Source organism: Plectropomus leopardus, chromosome 16 (genome assembly GCF_008729295.1).
Source record: "Plectropomus leopardus isolate mb chromosome 16, YSFRI_Pleo_2.0, whole genome shotgun sequence".
Taxonomy (NCBI): Eukaryota; Metazoa; Chordata; class Actinopteri; order Perciformes; family Serranidae; genus Plectropomus; species Plectropomus leopardus.
Genome location: NC_056478.1, coordinates 22453070 through 22472051, shown reverse-complemented (window position 1 = coordinate 22472051; position 18982 = coordinate 22453070). Strand labels below are relative to the sequence as shown.

The window sequence follows — 18982 nt, the reverse complement described above, 5'->3', positions numbered from 1 at the left end:
ACGTTTTTAAAATACCAAATAACACCAAATAGCCATGCCAGTGTTTCTCCCATATTGGCTCTGCAGTGGCATACAGCTGTGGGTCCATGAACGAGGCAAGTGTCTATGGTTAGTTCACATGTCTGTTCAGATGACAGACACTCGACAGGACAGTCGAGTGTCTGTTATCTGAACTGCTAAAGTCAGCTGAACAAGTGAGGGAAAGATAATGCTGTGAGTCGTGGTTACAAACAGGCTCAGTAGTAAACAACATGCTAATGTGCTGACGGATTCTGTGTCTTTGTGTTTTTTACTGAGCTAGACTACAGAATATTTGGTTAGAACAGATCGGTAATGCCGTTTTGCCCTCATTGTTTCCTGCAGAGTTTGGTAGTAGGGATGTAAACTGTTAAAAAACACTGAATAAAGGAAGTTTCAAAGTCCAAATCAGCATTTCTCCAACGCTGTTTGGCTCATCGGAGGGGGTGCTAACTATGGAGGATGGTGAAAAAATGTGAATCTAGAGCCAGTGTTTGGTTTGTCCATCCTGGGCTACTGTAGAAACATAATGATCCGACATGGTGATCTCCACAGATGAGGACCCACTCCCTATGTAGATATAAATGGCTCATTCTATGGTAACACAAACACAAAAATTCTTATTTTCAGGTGATTATACACTAAAAAAATATTATATACCATTTCTGCAAATGTATTCCCCTCAATCTTAACCACTGGACCTTTAATGAAAATAGCCTTATATATGAGTGCTTTATTGCTGGTCAGCAACAAGTTATATTTTAACTTAGGAGGCAATTTGACCTTTTGTGCTCTAGTTAATTTGGTAACATGTAGCATGTAACAATAAACATGTAGGTTATTCTTTCATTTTAATGAACCTCTGGCATTTGCTTCTTGTATTCTTCACAATAAACCCAGTCCTTTTTAACAGAACCTATGACTTTTAAGTAACTTCTTGCTGGTTGCTCTACTTCCTTTTTTGCTGATATTTCTTTAATGACTTTTAAATACGATTATATGTTGGTTGTTTTTCAGTGTTTTTTTATGCTAATGCTTTACCTTGTAGCACTTTGAAATTTGTTCCAAATGTAAAGTGCATTACAACAAAATCTGCTATTATTATTATTATTATTTGATAACAGAATTTGGTGTGGCAGTATTTGGTAGCGATTGTGATGTTTATCCTTAGTTTCAATGCACAACTGTAGTGTTGCACTGTCTAAATACCCTAAGATATCCTACATTTTCTTGTCAAAGCTAGAGACGTTTCACATGCAGCCCCTGTATTTCTTCTCTCTGTGCTCTCCTCACATATTGATGTGGGCGGTGACTCTGTGGACTTTTTGCTCTGGGTTTTGCATCTCAAAAGCTACTTACAGTCCACTCTACTTTATAATGAGAGGTTGCTGGGGCTGTATGCTGTCTGAGAGGCAGACAGCAGACGCTACTTAGGGCTCAAATGATCGACACCTCCGCAGCATTATTACAGGTAAACAAATCCTTTAGTCATACTTTCCTCCACGGTGAATATTCCCCTAAAAAGACACTAGAATAGGGCATCAGTCAAATCAGAAAAGATACAAGAACAACTTCATCTGTCACACACAACTATCTCTATACGGGATGTAAACATGATTTTATGAAGAGTCTTTGCCTTATCAATACAGAGGGTTGTTTTTTTAATCACATTTACATCTCATTACATTTCATTATATATTAAAGCCAGACTCCATTTACAAACAAAGCACTTTTTACCTCACTAAACACAGGAGCTGCTGGTCTACCACTGCCTTGATCAGGTAGTTTGTTTGTGTAATTGTGTGATTTTGTTGTGTCAAGGGGTTTGTACAGAGTCACTAAAGTCGTACAATAACAGAAACTAACTGATGGAGGCAGCGATAGACTAGCAGCTTCCATGTTCAGTGAGGTTAAATTACTGCAGTCTGGCTGAGAAGAGAGCATTGATAAGTTTGACTTTTAGTGAAACTTATCAATAGTTAGTCTGTCTGGGAAGTACTGAGCATACGGCTGAATAAATGAGACTTGGATTTTCCTGCACGAGTTGGGTTAGAGTTTGTAAACCGATGCTTAAAAATGGAGCATATGACTTCAATTCATTAGAAATTGTCTCCATTTTTGGAGTCTCTATTCAGTGGAGGTATGCAAGAAAACATCTTTGTCACATATTCAAAGTAGTACAAGGTGAATAATTGATATACAAATAGGGGGGTGAAGTGTTTTTTTTAAAGTCACTGGATATTAGTTAAGTATCTAGTTACTTTTAGGTCTGCCAGGGTCTAGACAACACACAGTCACAATCACAACTGCACCTTCAATCCAAAAAGAGAGAGAAGAGGAAAAGATGAAGGGGTGAAATGATTAAATATTGGGCTGGGACGAAGAGCTGTAAGAGAAAATGACAGCACTTCTAAGATACTTTATATTTTGTTAAAAAACAAAGAATTTCAAGTTCAGGGAGAAAGACGCGCTTTGTCAAATACAATAGAAAAGACATCAAAAAAAGAACAATAAAATAGAAATAGAACAGAAAAGAACCTGGATGTCAGGAGATTCTGATGATGCGATAATTGATCAGACGGTGCATTTAGATCAAACAAGTTAAGCATCTCCAGGGAGACAGATGACAATTTCCACACACATACATGCAGACACACAGCCCAGTGCTTCATCAGCCTATTTCTCCCCGTCTGTTAAGTAATTGGAGGTATTAAAACATTATTTAACACAGCGTGACGAATGTCTGCCGCTGAGCTCTTCTACTCCAATGACTCAACTGAAGTTTGAGCTAATGTGCCATTAGGACTCCAGCATGGTAAACAAGGAATTAATATAAACATGAACTCTGGATGTCTCTGTCATTTCAAATGCACTGTTTTAACATGAATAAATCATTAAACAAAATCATTTTTCTACACTGTATTTTAAAAGTTTAACCTTAAATGTAAATTTGCTTGGAGGGTTACAGTTTGCTCTGTGAAATCTGCTGGGTTACTTGAAAGCACAAAGCGAGACAAACAGAACTCATAATAACAGATGCTAAAAGGACAGAAAGGATAAAGTCACTCTCAAAATTAGAGTAGTTAAACAGTGACCTATCCTGCCTGAGACACACATTATAACTGCAATGTTCCCACTTCAAATCCTTTTGTTGCATGTCATCCTCTCTGTCTCTCTCTCTCTCTCTGCGCTCAAACTTTATGTGAGTCTCTGCTGTACTCAGTCAAATGAAGTTAAAATTAACAAATAAAGTAACCATTAAGAAAAGTGGAAAAGTAAAAGTACCAGTGTTTCAGCTGGATTTTTTAAATTGGTTGATTTCTCTTTGAGAAAAACTAGAATTACATAGTTGCATGCCTCTTTGAACCACCAAAGCTGCACCTCACTTGCTCAGATATTCAAGCTGCTGATGGAATCTATATTAAGTAAAAAAAAATGACCACTTCCAGTTCAGGTTTACCTTTCACTATGTCTATCTCCACACACACAGTGTAGACAGTTCAAAACTACAGTTATCAATACGCAGTAAATATATTACCTAAACAAACAATGTGAATCTACTTGGTAGTCAAAGAGAGGCTGGTGTGCTGCAGGAGCGACCAAAATATGAACTGCTTCCACAGCATTTGCCGCAGCCTCATGACTGACAGGCAGGTCAGACTGTAATGCTCAACTATTAGCCTTTATTGACTCCCTATTGCCTTGGCAACTAAAGATGAGAGGGACTGATGGCAGAGTGTGGAGGGTACTGAAGACGGCCAGCTGTGCTTCTCTGCTCGAACATCTGTATCACAAGGTGATGAGAGAAAAACTCATGGTGTTTGGGGTAATTAGTAAGATTTACAAGGGATGGTGGGGGGGGGGCTGCCGGGTGGTGTGTGTCTGTGCGTGCATGTATGTGTGTGTAAGTCTGTGTAAGTCTGCGGCAGGTGGCGTGTGAGGCATGCTGGCTATCTAATTTCTGTTTCACAGCTGGCACAGGTAAGCATTAAATACAAATTTAAAAAAAATAGAAATTTCAAACATTTGAACTATTTTTATCTTCATCTCTTGATGTATCATTTTACTGATCGGTTAATTGTTTTGCTTTAAAAATGTCACAAAATAGGCAAAACTATCAGAATTTTAATGTTGTCTCGATTTGCTTAAGGTGCAAGAGCGACTAGGGATATTCAACTGTCCATATTTAATGATAAAAATTGTTAAGAATTCATTTTATAATAACCAGCTAATCAATAATTGACTAACTGCTTCAGCACTACCTCTGGCTCATTGTACCTTGAAATTTACAATTTAAACTTGAAACTTGAAAAGATTTTCACAAAATCAAACTTTGTCTTTGATACTTGTGATCAGCTTTTTTTCAATAGCCACTCAATGTATTTACGCTCAGTATTTACCTGTCGAAATAGCAGTTTTAATTTAGAGTTTTAAATGGTTTGTGGCAGAGTCCGCCACATCTGCACTAATTTTTGTACTGCCATCATACAGGAAACAATGCAGCTGTAATCCAGTGAATTTTATCTCACTGATCAGCCTCACTCTTTACTGCTCACTCTCTCTCCATCAGGGGTGCCGAACTCAGTTCATCAAGGCTACATACATCTCAAATTAACCTAAAGTAGGCCGGACCAGTAAAACCATTGCAAAATAATCTATATATAACAACTCCTCAAAAGCTGTCCCTTTATTTTAGTGTAAAGAAGTACAGTCAGAAAATTTGTTAACACACCACTTATAAAAATGATGAACGATGAACAGCCCAAGATGTCTCAAGACAAATAAGCTCAATTTCAACAATATGTCTCAGTTCTTCCACATCAGTCAGTCGACTACTCACTGTGCATTTTTCCATATATTTTCACTCCTGTGTAGTAATGCTGGCATCACCACGTCAAACTAAAGTGGAAGCTATTGAAGTCGAATGCAGATTTTTTTTTTTTTAACTGAAGCTGCTGATAGAGAACATTTTTGCACAGTTTTCAGTATCTTTAAAGTGTGGGTAAATTCAGAGCTTTGCTTCAAAACACATTCTAAATGTTGGAAGCTGATTGTTGAAAACATGTTACAAAGACCCTTTACTATATAGTGCTGAATTGTAGAGTTAGATAGTTGACTGTTTTTTCACCATGATCCTGTTTTAAGATTTTTTGGGCGGGCCTAAAACCACAGCTTGATGACACACTGGAGCTATACTCAGCATAAGCCCGCCCCTGACAATGTAGTAATATAAAAATGAGAAGCATCATTAGCAAAGTCCTGCGATTGGGCGTGGCCTCCGCTCCTCCAGCGGACACGCCCCCAGCGTTTCATATCAGAGAATACTGTGCATTTTTTCATGGTTTTGAGACCTTTTTTTACATACTTGGTGATTTTTTGGATCATTCAAATTTGGTCAGGTGTTTAATAACACATCTTTCTGTGATGTGACAAACTCAGAACACATTTTAATTATCACTTACCTGGACTTTAAATATGTAAGTACTCAGTAGTTTTATCATAGCTGTGTTCTGGTCAGAGTGAAAAAGCCTCTGACGCAGCATTTTACATGATGTAGCGACTCACTATTCAGCTGTTAAACTTGCTCCTGAAATCTGACACCTCTTAGTCTTCACAAAGTGTATGAATATTGGGTGATCAAAGTCATCCAGTGGGTCTGACTGGTCAATTTGGGCGGGCTGGTTCTGGCCCCTGGGCCATATGTTTGACACCCCTGCTTGCCACCATGTCAGAGCTATATTAATGAAAGCTGAATGTTTTCTTACAGCTTTTGATTCACATTGAAAGCACATAACTGTTGGATGTTGTTGTGAAGCAGTAACATGAAACCTTATGTCAAACTGCTGAATCAACCAGGACTGAAATCTTTCGTGTTCTAACTTTAAGCCACAAATTATCAATAAAAGCATCTGCTTCATTCCAAACATACTGGCAATACAAACAGCTTTCTACATTTCTTATCAGTGAAACCAACATTAAGTGTGTATTACAGAGATTTCTCTTCCTGTGTTTATCACTAGAATAGCATCCCGGCAGACTGCGGGTGAATGTGTTAGTTGAGATAGTAACAGTTTGAAAGAGAAGTCCTGAATGCCTGTTCAGAGGCTGTGGATTTATTCTAATCACACAAACTTATATGTGACTATGAAGTCATTCATCACAATAGCTTTGTTTTCTTGCAGTGCTCAAGTGACAGTTAGTGTCAACAAAAAAAAATAAAGATGGGGGCAGGGCTGCTGCTGGCCATTTGGATGCAATTCAATTGTAGGATAATAAATTATTCTTAATTCAATTTTTGTTAGTAGCATTAAATCATTAAATTTAATTTGATCCGGGGCGACCTCTGGCTCACCTGGTAGAGTTTGTGCCAATGGGGTAATGTCGCAAAGTATTAATACTTTGTTACAATACTTAAGTATTTTTTGGGATTATCTGTACTTAACTTGAGTTTTTACATTTCTGTGAACCTTTATTTTTACTCCACTATATTCCCTAAATAAAATGTATATTTTTACTCCACTACATTTTCCCTGAACATTTTAGTTACTTCCTACAAAATAGGGAAGGAAGAAGGAAGGAAGGAAGGGACAGACAGACAAATGAAGGAATGCGAACAAAGGAAAAACTGGATTTTGTTCATTAAATTCTTTTAATGTGGAAAAATAGTATTTCTTGAAGTGTAATTTAAGCTCCCTTTTTAAAGTGGTGTACATGTTATGACGACATAAACTTCATAACCCTCAGAATTTTGACTGCTCGATTTTTTTATGACCAACATTTCCACGTACTTTTACTTACAATACTTAATCACAATACATTTCATAAAAATACTTTTGATACTTTTATACAGTAAATATTGGATGCTTTAAGAATTTTCTAATTGGTGACTTTAACTTTTACTGAAGTCATTCACTGGTAAGATATCTTTAATTTTACTTAAGTATGGCTTTCAGGTACTTCATTCACCCCTGGTGTGTCCTGTACAGCTGCCCAGGTTCAATTCTGACCCGTGGCTCTTTGCTGTGTTGTGTGTATTTGATACAGAAAGAGGGGAGGAGCATGAACAATTGCATGTAACGTTTTTTTGTAATTTTTTAATAACTTACTCGAAACGTTGCTTTGTCATTTTTGAGAAAAAAAAATATAGCAGCAGCGCCACGTGCCCGCCTGCCCCAACAACTGTCCCCAGAACCAAATAAAGAGGAGAGACAGACATAACGCTTCAATTCGGTTCAATTCTGCTTTGATAAGAGAGAGAGAGAGAGAGAGAGAGAGAGAGAGAGAGAGAGAGAGTGAGAGAGCTGCACAATATGAGAAAGACAGCCAGACCGATCTGATCTTTTTTTTCTTTTTTTACTTAATGACCCTGATGCATAATTGATTTCATTAATTCGAGCAGTTATGTATATTATACTGTCAATAATAATCTAATGGTGCCAACTGCCCTTGTGCTTCATCTTAAATTTAAGTGGTAGTTAATTATGACTGATGATCGTTGGCTGTTTGTACTCCCCCTCCGGCACTTGATGCCCTCCACACACTGCATGATGCATGCGTATGTAGCAAAAGAGGATGGTGGTGAGCACACAAAGTTTTCTAGTCAACTCTGAAAACACGAGTTATGTGTGCAGTTGTAACGTTTTGGTGGCGGTCCTACTGCGATCAAATATTCTCTTACCTGTATCCGGTTGTTCTCCAGTGTTTTCTCCAGCTCCACCTTGGCAGCAGCTGACTCCTGTTGGTGGGTTTGTCTCAGGTGTTCGATGGCTGACGCGTGGATGTGGTTCAACTCTGATCGCAGAGAGGCTGATGGGAAAAGGATATGGGAAGCCTTATTTAATTTGTTCAAAACACACAAGAAACCAAAGCTCGTCTGCACATTTTGGACTGGATTTTAAGGCTTGTTGAAAAAGTTTATTCCAACCTTTAGTCTGCTTGCAAAAATCTGCTCATTAGATGCAAAGGCATTTTATTACAAAATATATAAATAAAGTTTGTTTTTTTTTTTTACTTTGCACATAAAACAGAGTGCTCTGGCTGCATCTACCCAAGTGGCCTTTAATCCTCACTCCAATGAACAACTTTCATTGCAAACAGTCTAATGGTTTAGAGAGAGAACACACACTGTTATTAGCTCTCTACTTGAATGTGAAACAAACGAATAATGTTAGAATAATACAGCAGTGGAAGCTGACCACTGCAGTTTTTTTTAAAACGATACAACAGAAAATATTCACACACACTACCACCTGAGTACACACATCTATATACACACACATCCACACACAGGGAGAAGATGAAGGAAAGTAAAATAGGGAGATAAAGAAAAAAAAAGGTAATAAAAGGATGTCAGGATGTGGGCAGTGAGAGACGGATGGAAGCTGCTCTCCAGTGTCAGGACCATGACACGAAGGTTAATGGAAGACCATTTATCACAGCACACAACTGGTGTGTCCGAGCTGAAAACTGGGTGAGATAAAGATTATTCTGCACTTTCCAGTTTTGCTGGTCTATCTTAGACACTCTGCTGATCGTCTCTCGTTTCAACTGTTGTTCCTACATCACTTTGGACTGCATGTCAAACGACAGACTGCACCTTTTTGTATTTTCTTACATTTCTGCAATGACTTATGAAACAGAGCACTACATGCAGTCAATGGGCTTCATTCACTAATTTGTGAGTAGAAATTATCTTACTTTTGCACAAAAAAGTGAGCATGCAAAATTAATATTGGGTTCATGAAATGTGCTTCGCTTTGTTTTTACTGGGGTTGGTCTTTTCTTTCACTTTTTATTGTGTGCAAATAAACTAAGCTAAACTAAACTATGTTAAACTAAACTAAGTTAAGCTACTTTTAGCTAAATTATGCTAAACTAAACAAAAACACATAAACAAGTTACTATGTGGAGATTAGTTGTTACCGGTTAATGTTAGTTTGCTCATATGCGACACATTTAGAGTGAAATGATATTATATTGTTATTCTGATATGGGCCACACTTTATAGAACATACTTTATCAATGCTAATGCTTTTGTACTTTTGTAGTCACATTTTGAATGTAGGACACACCTGGAACACTGTGGTATTATTACTTTTACTGAAATGCATGATCTGAGTACATCTCTGCTTGCAGTTTGTGACATTACCAAGACAGGGGCATTGTGCTGTCACTTAGTGTATGTATTTTGTATGATTTTATATAATCCGATCCCTTTTCTTCAAGTGCAACTGCATTTGTGCAAAGGTTGCAGTCTTATATCACTATTAACTACATGAAAGGAGAGAGTTTTCTTTTAGTATAACCTCGGTTTCCACAGTAACATCAGTGCGCACTGTGACCAGGAAACCCAAATCTGTGCATTTTTGAGCAATGGTGTTGAGAAAGAATATGCGCCTAAAGTTCACGGGAGGGTGAATCTTTTTAATGCAAGCACCCACCCACCCACACACACATGCACGCACGCAAACACGCACATGCACACACACACAAAGACCTTACCCAGCATGGCTTTGCCCTCGTCCTCCAGTTCAAAGCGGAGTGTTTGCAGCTCTTGTTCTGACTGCTGTTTGAGTGTCTCGATGCTCTGGCGGTGAGCCTCTCTGAGAGACTGCAGCTCTGCATGGTGATGATGGCGGAGACGCTCCTCCAACTCCTGATGGAGAGATGAGAGGGGGAGGACAAGGGGTGGTGGTGGTGGTGAGAGAGGTAGAGGAGCAGGGGAGAGTGAGAGAGGAGACCAGAAAGGAACAAAGAGGAACAGGAAGAAAGAAAAAAATAGAGCAGGAGGGTCAGAGGGAGAGTGTGACAGAGAGTTGAGAAAAAGTAGGAGGGAGAAAAAGAGGAACATTTGTGGATGAAAAGTTTGCGACACAGGGAGAGATGATGGAAAGGGTGAGGGAAGTAAGAAAGATATATAAATTAAAATGGAAAAGTGAGGGAGAGATAGAGAAGTATTTTAGCTACATTTTAATCCTCTGTAAGGGCTGAAGGAGAAACTGGCCAATCATCAAACACTGACTCAAACTGCACTAAAACACCAGCCAAGAAGAGCAGAAAAATCTCTCTTATGTGAAATATAGAGATAAGATCACCTCTTATGTCGAAAAACGGACAATTCTCTCATAAAGACATTTCCTTCAAAGGTTTGCTGACAGTTTGAATGGATTCCAGTGCAGAGCAACCTCGACTGCAACGGAAATCAATTGAAAGTCACTCTACTGTGGAGTTTTTAAGAACAAAAAAGGTAAAGTCACCTCACTGTCAAAATGCATTGCTATATCAACTATTGTCTCTTTTTCGACAGAACACTTTTTGAGAAAAATAAAGGTAAGGTTGCCTCTTATGTTGAGTCTAGGGGGAAAAAAAAATCTTAAAAGGCATGCTGACAATTCCAAAGGATGCCTGTGCAGAGAGGCCTTGACTGAAACTTTGCTTTTATAATACTGATATTTAGTTCAATAATTCCCTCAGCCACACAGTTAATGATGGCTATCAAAAAATAAGACATCCCTGCTGAAATTATTATGTTATTTTCTAAAATATATTTTAACAGATAGAGGCAGAGGCTCAAAATTATAACACATGCAGGGCACACGCAACATGTAAAGCCATTTAAACAGATTCACCTTGAGTTCAGGTTAGTTGTTTTTATCGGGTGAGAAAACAGACAACAAACAACAAACATCCAAACAGATATTTTTGTAATTTTGTGACCAACCCTTTTGAAGGTTGAACTTCAAGAGGCTGGATTAGTGAAATATACATGATAATTAAGTATAGGGACAGACTAGTATGTACTAAAAGTTTCCAAAATTACAGAAGAGTGAGGACAGTAGCTTTCACTGTACAGATGTCCATTAAAGGGGACGTGTTATGCTCATTTTCAGGTTCATGATTGTATTTTGTGTTTCTACTAGAACATGTTTATATGTTTTATTATTCAAAAAACACTAATTTCCTCAAACAGTCTGTGCTGAAACACCTGTATTCACTCTCTGTCTGAGGGACTGTTTTAATGCCTGTCTTTTTGTTTTAATGCCCCCCCCCCCCAAAAAAGCCCAGTCTGCTCTGATTGGTCAACATTTCGAGGTCATCTGTATCTGTGCTCTCAGCATCTCTGCACACCATCACTGCAGTCAAGGAAATGACTGCAAAGAAGTATTGGAGCAATTTCTACAGTGGAAAAATCACCAGTAAGAGCTTCTAAACCAAATCTTCACTGCTGAACATATTTCAGGAAGAATACAATCGAAAATCTGTGAGAAAATAACAACATCGGTGACCGAAATGACATGTTTCCGTGATGCTGCATGTAGCTACATGTAGCTACATGTAACAGTGTCCTTGAAGCCACGGGAATCACTGTATATATAGTGGCACTTTGTTCTGTTAAAAATCACCAATAAAATACAACTGGACATGTTTCAGAAGGGCTATGAACTGAAATCAAGAGAAAATAAAATCCAGGATAAAATGCCTACCTTTAGCATGTAGCTACATGTAGCAGTGCAGACTAAACACTTGCAGTAATGTGCTTGGAGCAGATGACCATATCTATCTATCTATCTATCTATCTATCTATCTATCTATCTATCTAGCTAGCTAAGCTATCTATATATATATATATATATATATATATATATATATATATATATGTATGTAAAAGACCTGATATCTTATTGTAACCAAAATAAAACTGTTGATAAAACATAGAAGTACAAAGATCAATTTTACATACGAGGACATATTAATACCTCAGTATTTAAAACTTTGTCCACATTTGATACGAACATCCTTCATCGTGACATTACAGAAAATAAGGAAAAGCATTATAGTTCCATTTTAATAAGTCTACTTGTGGAGGAAACAAGAGTGTTATTTTTTCAGGAAAAAAAACATGTTTTCACCATTTTTTAATTGCAATTTTTCTTTGTAACTTAGGGGATTAATTAATCAAATTTTGTTCAGTTAGTTTCATCCAGCTGTTGTTTGTCACAGCGTTGGCTTCATTACAAGAATTTAGCAAACAAGTTAAACAGAACAACATGTTTGAATATTAGCAAAGAAAACTGACAAGCGCTTATATACACAGTATTAACATCAGGCATTAGCACTGCTGACTGGAAGACTGCCACACACACACACACACACAGACACACACACACACACACACACACACACACACACACACACACACACACACACACACACACACACACACACACACACACACACACACACTGAGCACAGACCTACTAACATTACATTGCTGGCATTCAAGCGTTTACTCTGGCAGAAAGAGCTGTTGTTGGTGTGCAAGGAGCCAAATTTCATTTGTTTTTTATTTTTTTGTTGTTAGTGTTTGTGTATTTAGGAAAATGTGGTTTTACTTTTTGGGAAACAAAGACGTTTGTTGAGTCAAGTGTCTTATTACAGTGAGCTCATCAGTCTAATAACACTGGCTGTCATCTGGCTTGTTGGCAGAGAATGTGAGACCGACATTATATTTGACCATCAACAGCCAGTTTCAACTAATTTTACTATTACCATGATGACAGTTTTTATAATTAATCAGAGTGATGCCAAATTTTTCTGCAATGTCAAATTTGTTAGTCAAAGACAGGACTGAGATTGATGTATATATTTATTGTGGCTGCAACTGCTGGAGCCAATATTAGGGTGTTGTGCACTAGTCTTTTAGTAGCCGAATATATATTTTTTGACAACCAACACTACCTTAATCACCTTGAGTGCATCACTTTTATGGTTTAACTTCAATTCACAGAAAAAGAGCCCCATCTATACACTTCATTTTGTGTGTTGAATTGAAAAAACATGCTATTATTTGTCTCCATGCACACACATAAAATGTTACCTGTAAAGGCATGAGCTAATTGCAACATTTGAATTTTAATACATAAATAAATGCAAAAAAAAAAAAAAAATACACAAAATACTTAGACACTTTAAATATAAAATATATTAGATTATATGTTAGATTAACATATAATTTAATTGTTATAACAGGTGTTACATGCCTTTCACACTGATTTACGAAAATGAAGAAATGCTGAATACGGAGGAGAAAACGTAATTGCTACTTCCACTGGAGTCTCAAATATTAGATAGAGCTGAGATCTCATTTTCATTATTACACAGAGCCTTAAGAGTGCACCATAGCAGGCAAGAAAACTGCTGTTCACGCTGAGTGCAACCCATTTTTCTTTGTCAGTAAAAATATTAAGATGGCATTTTGCAAATTATAACTGGAACCCATCAACAAGGAACATCTAAAATGATATTCATGGATGGTTCACAGCAACATCTGTGGCATTTTAATCCACCAATATGCAATGCCTTTGGGAAATGATTCATGGAACGAAGAGAGCCATGAATATTCAAATGAACCTCGCTCCGAGTTGGCGGACAGCAGTCTCTGTTCCTTTAATGTTTGACGGGGCACCCAACTGTTCTTATGGTAACACTTAAAACAAAAGTGTTAACAGTTCACTAATGCAAGATCTGTGAGCGATACATGGATAATAATGTTGTTCACACTGTATTTAGTTGTGTATCTGCTAAAACCGATACTGAGTGTTACAACAAGCCTCCCCCATCTCCCCCTTTGTCAGTCTGCCAGTCTCTAACTGTCTCTGTCCTGCTCTAGTCCCCTGTGTTTCCTCCCACTCAGCTCCTCTTGACCTCCACATCCACCTGTGCACCTGCTCCCAAAACCCTTATAATCAGCTCCGTAGTACAGTCAATACACATCTATTCCCCAACCTCCTTTTCCCGCCCAGTCATCTATTGTTTACTCTGCTTTGATGATCCACCCTTATTGTTAACTCCTCTTTGAACCAACAGCAGAGTAAACCTTTGTTTTTGTATTACCTGCCTGTCTTTGCATCACTTTCACTGACTTCATAAGCACCGCTGTTGTGTTGGATGTGTCTTTGAATTAGCATTGTTTCAGTTTGTTTCCTGTTGAAGTGTGCATTTTGGCAGTTTGCAGCACACTTTGGTTCTACACGTATGATTTGTTGTTGTGTTGCTTTATTTATTATATGTGTTACAAATCAGCATGGTTTCTAAAGTTGTGTCAAAGTAAAAGCTTATACGCTTGCTTTAAAATCTTTGTAGCTGTGAAACACACAACTTTTATGCTGTATTACGCTAATTATAACACCAGGATATTGCAGTTAAAATGACAATATAATGATGCTTATATACAAAATAAAAAAATACATTTCCAAGTTGTATCCTGTGTCTCATGCTTGAACTGTTCAGTTATCACTTGATAAATGCCAAATCAAAGTTCACCTTTTTCTGTTCTTTTTAAGAATTTTTCAATGCATTGTCTTTAGTCTGGGAATGTTAACATTAATGTATCCAATCAAGAATGATTTGAGCGATTAGTTAAATCCGCCAATCATATAAAACCATATTTGACCATCAGCTTGTGATATGTAGTAGCTAGCAGAACTTGCCTCGGTCTTCATCATGTGACACAACCCAGCAACTGTTGGGGCAGGCTGGATACTTATTTAGGCGATCAGCGCCAACTAATGTTGTTTTCAAGCTTTTGTCACGCAGTGAATCGCAATCAATCAGGAGAAAATAACAACGACGGCAGCCAGACGCTGCTATCAAGACTGTTCTAATTCCCTATTTCTTCTCAGTGTGGCCCTGCAATGCTAAACGTCAGCATGAACTTAATACAGTGTTAAATTCAGGCAAATAATCTGGTCTCTTGTGATTGGCTAGGGAAAATCGAATTTCCCTTCCCCACAGAAATCGGTTTGACGCAATGTCACACCGAAGAATGAACCAGAGTGTAACAAGCTGAAAATTCTGCCTTATATCAGGCATAAGCAGAGCAGAATCATAGTAAGAGGTGTGCATTTGGATGTCAATTGGCAAAACCTTGCTTATGTTTCCAAATTATGTAGTTGAAAGTTATTAATTTCTCCCTCACCTTCCTCCTGATCGAAGTTGATGATTGAAGTTGAAAAGTTAGGTGAAGTTTAGCATTTGCTAAGCCAAATCTCCAATATTGATTGATCCGATGAAATCTTAAAAATTTAATTTAAATACTTAAGGTAAATGGTTCCCAACTGGTGGGTCGCAGTCCAAAAGTGGGTTGCATGTCCATTCTGAGTGGACTGCAAGCAATGAAATGAATGAAAGCATTATGAAATGAAATTAAATAATAATAATAATATTAATTAATTAAATGTGTGAACCTTTAACTAATAACTCAGGAGAAATTTAGACCCCATGGCTGAGCCAGTTGGGAACCACTGCTTATGTAACAATACGTTTCACATATTGGGTTTCACTTGGAAACATGTCACATGGGAGAAGCTAAGAAACTGTGACTTTAAAGTCGCATCAATACAGTTTTTTTTTAGTTTCTGAGGATCTCTTTCGTTCATAGCTGATCCTCAGTTTGAATAAATACGAGTGTATGTACTGAAACTCCAGTTGTGATTTGGTCACATGAGAAAGCGGCTTTTAAAAGCCACTAATCTCTCATGTTCATTGGAATTGATCATTGGTCATTTAGTGCTATGGGTCAGTCAAACTATACATTTAATTACTTTAATTAAAGGCTGATTATCAGCTACTCCTTATTCCAATGAGAACAATTACAAACTGACTGTAATGTTGCCACATGCACCTCCTCCTCGCTCCCCTCTCTGTGGAGGCCTGGTGGTTCAATCTTCATTACATTACTGGACAATCAATATTTGTTAGATTGCTGGTGGGTGAATCCATTTAACTAAGTAAAAGGGGGTTGATACTGATGAAAAACACTGAGAGGGATGGAGGGATAAACACACAAAGACATGAAGTGAGACTGTTGCCCTCGGGTCTTCTGGCAAACTGATCCAGCTGCTTCAGCACAGGTCTTAATCCTGACCCTGAGGACAACTTACAGACCCGAGATGGTGGAACTGAGGCGTTAAAAAGGGATGTAGCTCCAAAGCTCGTCTGATATGTATTCAGGTGCTCGACTGGCGAGCGACCAAAAACCCAAGAGCAGAATCTTAATGCCTAAACTGACCTGCAGCCAACACATCGACTTTGAAACAGGTGTAACATGTTCACTTCTGCTGGTCTTAGCCAGCGCTCAGGCTGCTGCATTATCCTCCTTTTATTCAGAGCTTTCTCAGGCAGAGCAGACAACAGACATCATTATACGAGGGGAGCCTGTTCGAGATAAAGGCATGTATAACCTTTTCAGTATCGGACAGTGACAAATGAATATACACTGACAATGTGTCAGTCAAAATGTGTCAAATATGGCCACCATTTTGGATAAAGACATTCGAAAAACTAACTAGCCCTATCCCGTCCTGTCTCGCAACAATACTTCTACCTCAAAAAGCAATAGTGAGTCCCTGCAGCATCCAGTCTGCCTTCAGTCTAACATCAGAGGATGAGGAAGTAGAGTACAGTCCTCGGTTAGTGGCACAGTAAACACAAAAACTACATCCTCACAAATATGTTTTCATTTTAAAAACAAATAACTTTTCATAATGCAAAAGATGGCTGAAGCTCTAGGCGAGTGACCTTTATCACAGACATACAGACAACCGGAAAACATAATTCCTCCAGACGGGGCCATAACTGTTGTAGAGGCATGAAGATGAGTCAACTAAAGTGGCTTTATCACCAAGTAAAGTATAGCTTTTTCTTATGTGTGTAATCTTATTTTAACTTGGATATTTTGTACATTTGTACATGAATTCACATCGATGTCCACATACCCTTAAGAGAAAAGCTAAAACAATTCTCCGTCTGCATGCAGGCAAAAGAAAGTGAGCAAGAGTCTGAGCGATAAGATAAGTAAGACAAAAGTTGCAAATCAATAAGCTGTCAATTGCTCCATGCACACTCGCTGCTTCTATTTGTAGCTTTCTGGGAGCAGGATGTCGGGGAGCTAAATTAGGTTATGTGAGTGTGTTTGTGTAGCGAGGATTTGTTGCAACTTTATTACTCCCTGGATGTGACTGTGTGCGAACAGATAACGCCAGACAATCTGCGTGTACCTCCCAACCACCAAACACACATAAAACACACACGCACAAATCATCCCTCTAATGCCTCCACTCTGGATAATTGAGTTTTCTCTCCCTGCACTGCTGACAGAAATATAAACACCCTGCCACCATAAAAGCCCTGCGTAAAGCTTTTAACACTTTATTCTCCCACTTATTAACTAAGACTATGGCCGGAGAAAGAAGAGTGTGTGACAGAGAAAGGTGTTCACTTGTGCGGTTATACATTGAAGGAGCGTGCAGCGGCTATTGTGTGTGTTTGCATCAGAGAGGAAACAAGTGGAGGAGGAGAGGAAGATAACAGGGAGGAGAATGTTTGTCACAGCAGTCAGTTTGGTTTACAGGAAAATAATGAAGACTGCCGATTTCATAAGTGCTGTGTGACTCAGAGGTGATATTCTTTCTCCGCACACACACATTTGTACTCAAGGAGTTGCCAAAAACACATCATAAGGACGCCGCTTCCTGACCTCCATTCTGCCTAAAGCATTAATACAATTATGGCGTCCAAGGCGAAAAAGGGATTTGGGATTGTGATGTATAGCTGATCCAAATCGACCTTGACTGTGAAATGGGAGGATTAGCGTTGAAGAACATTTTCTTGGCACCTTGAGGGGTGTGTATGTTGGTTTGTGCATGCATATTTTGACATTATAAAGGGGGAAACAGAGAGCTGTCAGCATAGCTACTTGATATATAAGCTGTCTGCTGTCAGCGAGTGTGAGTAATGATGGTGATGACTCACTGCCAGTCTAACCTTGACTCTGACAAGGCTCTATTGGATAAAATGTCATGGATGGCTTCTCCCGAGGAGCGTCTCTAACTGGCAGAGGAGATGACATAAATGCTGGGGCTCAAAGTTCATGTTCTTTTTAAAGCATACATTGTTTGCATATAATTATGGGATGATCTCTGGTTCTTGAATATTTCAACAAACCTGAGGAACTTAGTGGTTTGAGAATTCATTGTGCTGAAACTTAATTTGAGGATATAATAACAATAACAGTAATAATAATACTTCTACTTCTACTACTACTACTACTAATGATAATAATACTAATAAGGATACACAGAAAAAAAAGATGCATTAAAAGACAAATCAAATTAAAAGACAACATCACATGAATCAGGTCTATAAAAATGGGTTTTAAGGAGTAAAAGAAGTCAGTGATTCTGCCAGTTTCATCTCCTCAGGCACGTCGTTCCAAAGCTGAGGCAAAGGCATGGTCACCTTTTGATTCAAGTCTTGACTTTGGAACGGCCAGAAGGGCCCCACCTGAGGATCACGTCAGATATGTAGCTGGAGCCGGAGCCAGACGAGCTTTAAAAGTGATCAGTAAAATCTAAAAATCCATTCTAAAACATACAGGGAGCCGGTGGAGGGACGCCAGGATTGGGGTGATGTGATGTCGTCTGTTAAAACCGTTGAGAAGACTCGCTGCTGCATTCTGAACTAGTTTGGAGGCGGGAGAGAGATTTTTGGTTGATGCCAGAGGGGCAAATAATCTACACTATAATAAATGTAGCCAAAGTTTCAAACAATAAGGCAAACATATGTAAAACTTTTGGCTACATTAATTAACTTCTGAAAATGTAACATTACAGAAAACAAGGAAAGGCATAATAGGTCCTCTTTGTCTGTAGTGCCTCAGTGTAGATTATTTATCCCTTTGGCATCGACCAAAAATGAACCCCCCATGAACAAAAACCTCAGGCTTCATACCATTCTCAATACTCAGTTTTCAACATTTTTTTTTCTTCTACTTTGACTGCAAGTCCCTCATGTGTCCTATAAAAGTTCTGGTCAGAGTGCTTTTTGTGTTTATACCCCTAATCTGTGGAACTCACTGCCTCTGGATGTTAGACTGGCAAACTCTCTCTGTATTTTTAATATTAAA

At 38.3% G+C, this 18982-nt stretch overlaps 1 protein-coding gene across 2 annotated transcripts in view; it reads right to left on the bottom strand.

Annotated features, from left to right (window-relative positions):
* Positions 1–18982, bottom strand: part of fam184ab (family with sequence similarity 184 member Ab) — a 169673-nt gene that overhangs the window by 35297 nt on the left and 115394 nt on the right. For both annotated transcript variants that reach the window (XM_042503815.1, XM_042503816.1), the window contains exons 15-16: positions 9520–9673; positions 7697–7824 (exon numbers count right to left, since the gene is read on the bottom strand). In XM_042503815.1, coding sequence (XP_042359749.1) covers positions 7697–7824; positions 9520–9673 — 282 coding nt within the window. The remainder of the gene's footprint in view (positions 1–7696; positions 7825–9519; positions 9674–18982) is intronic.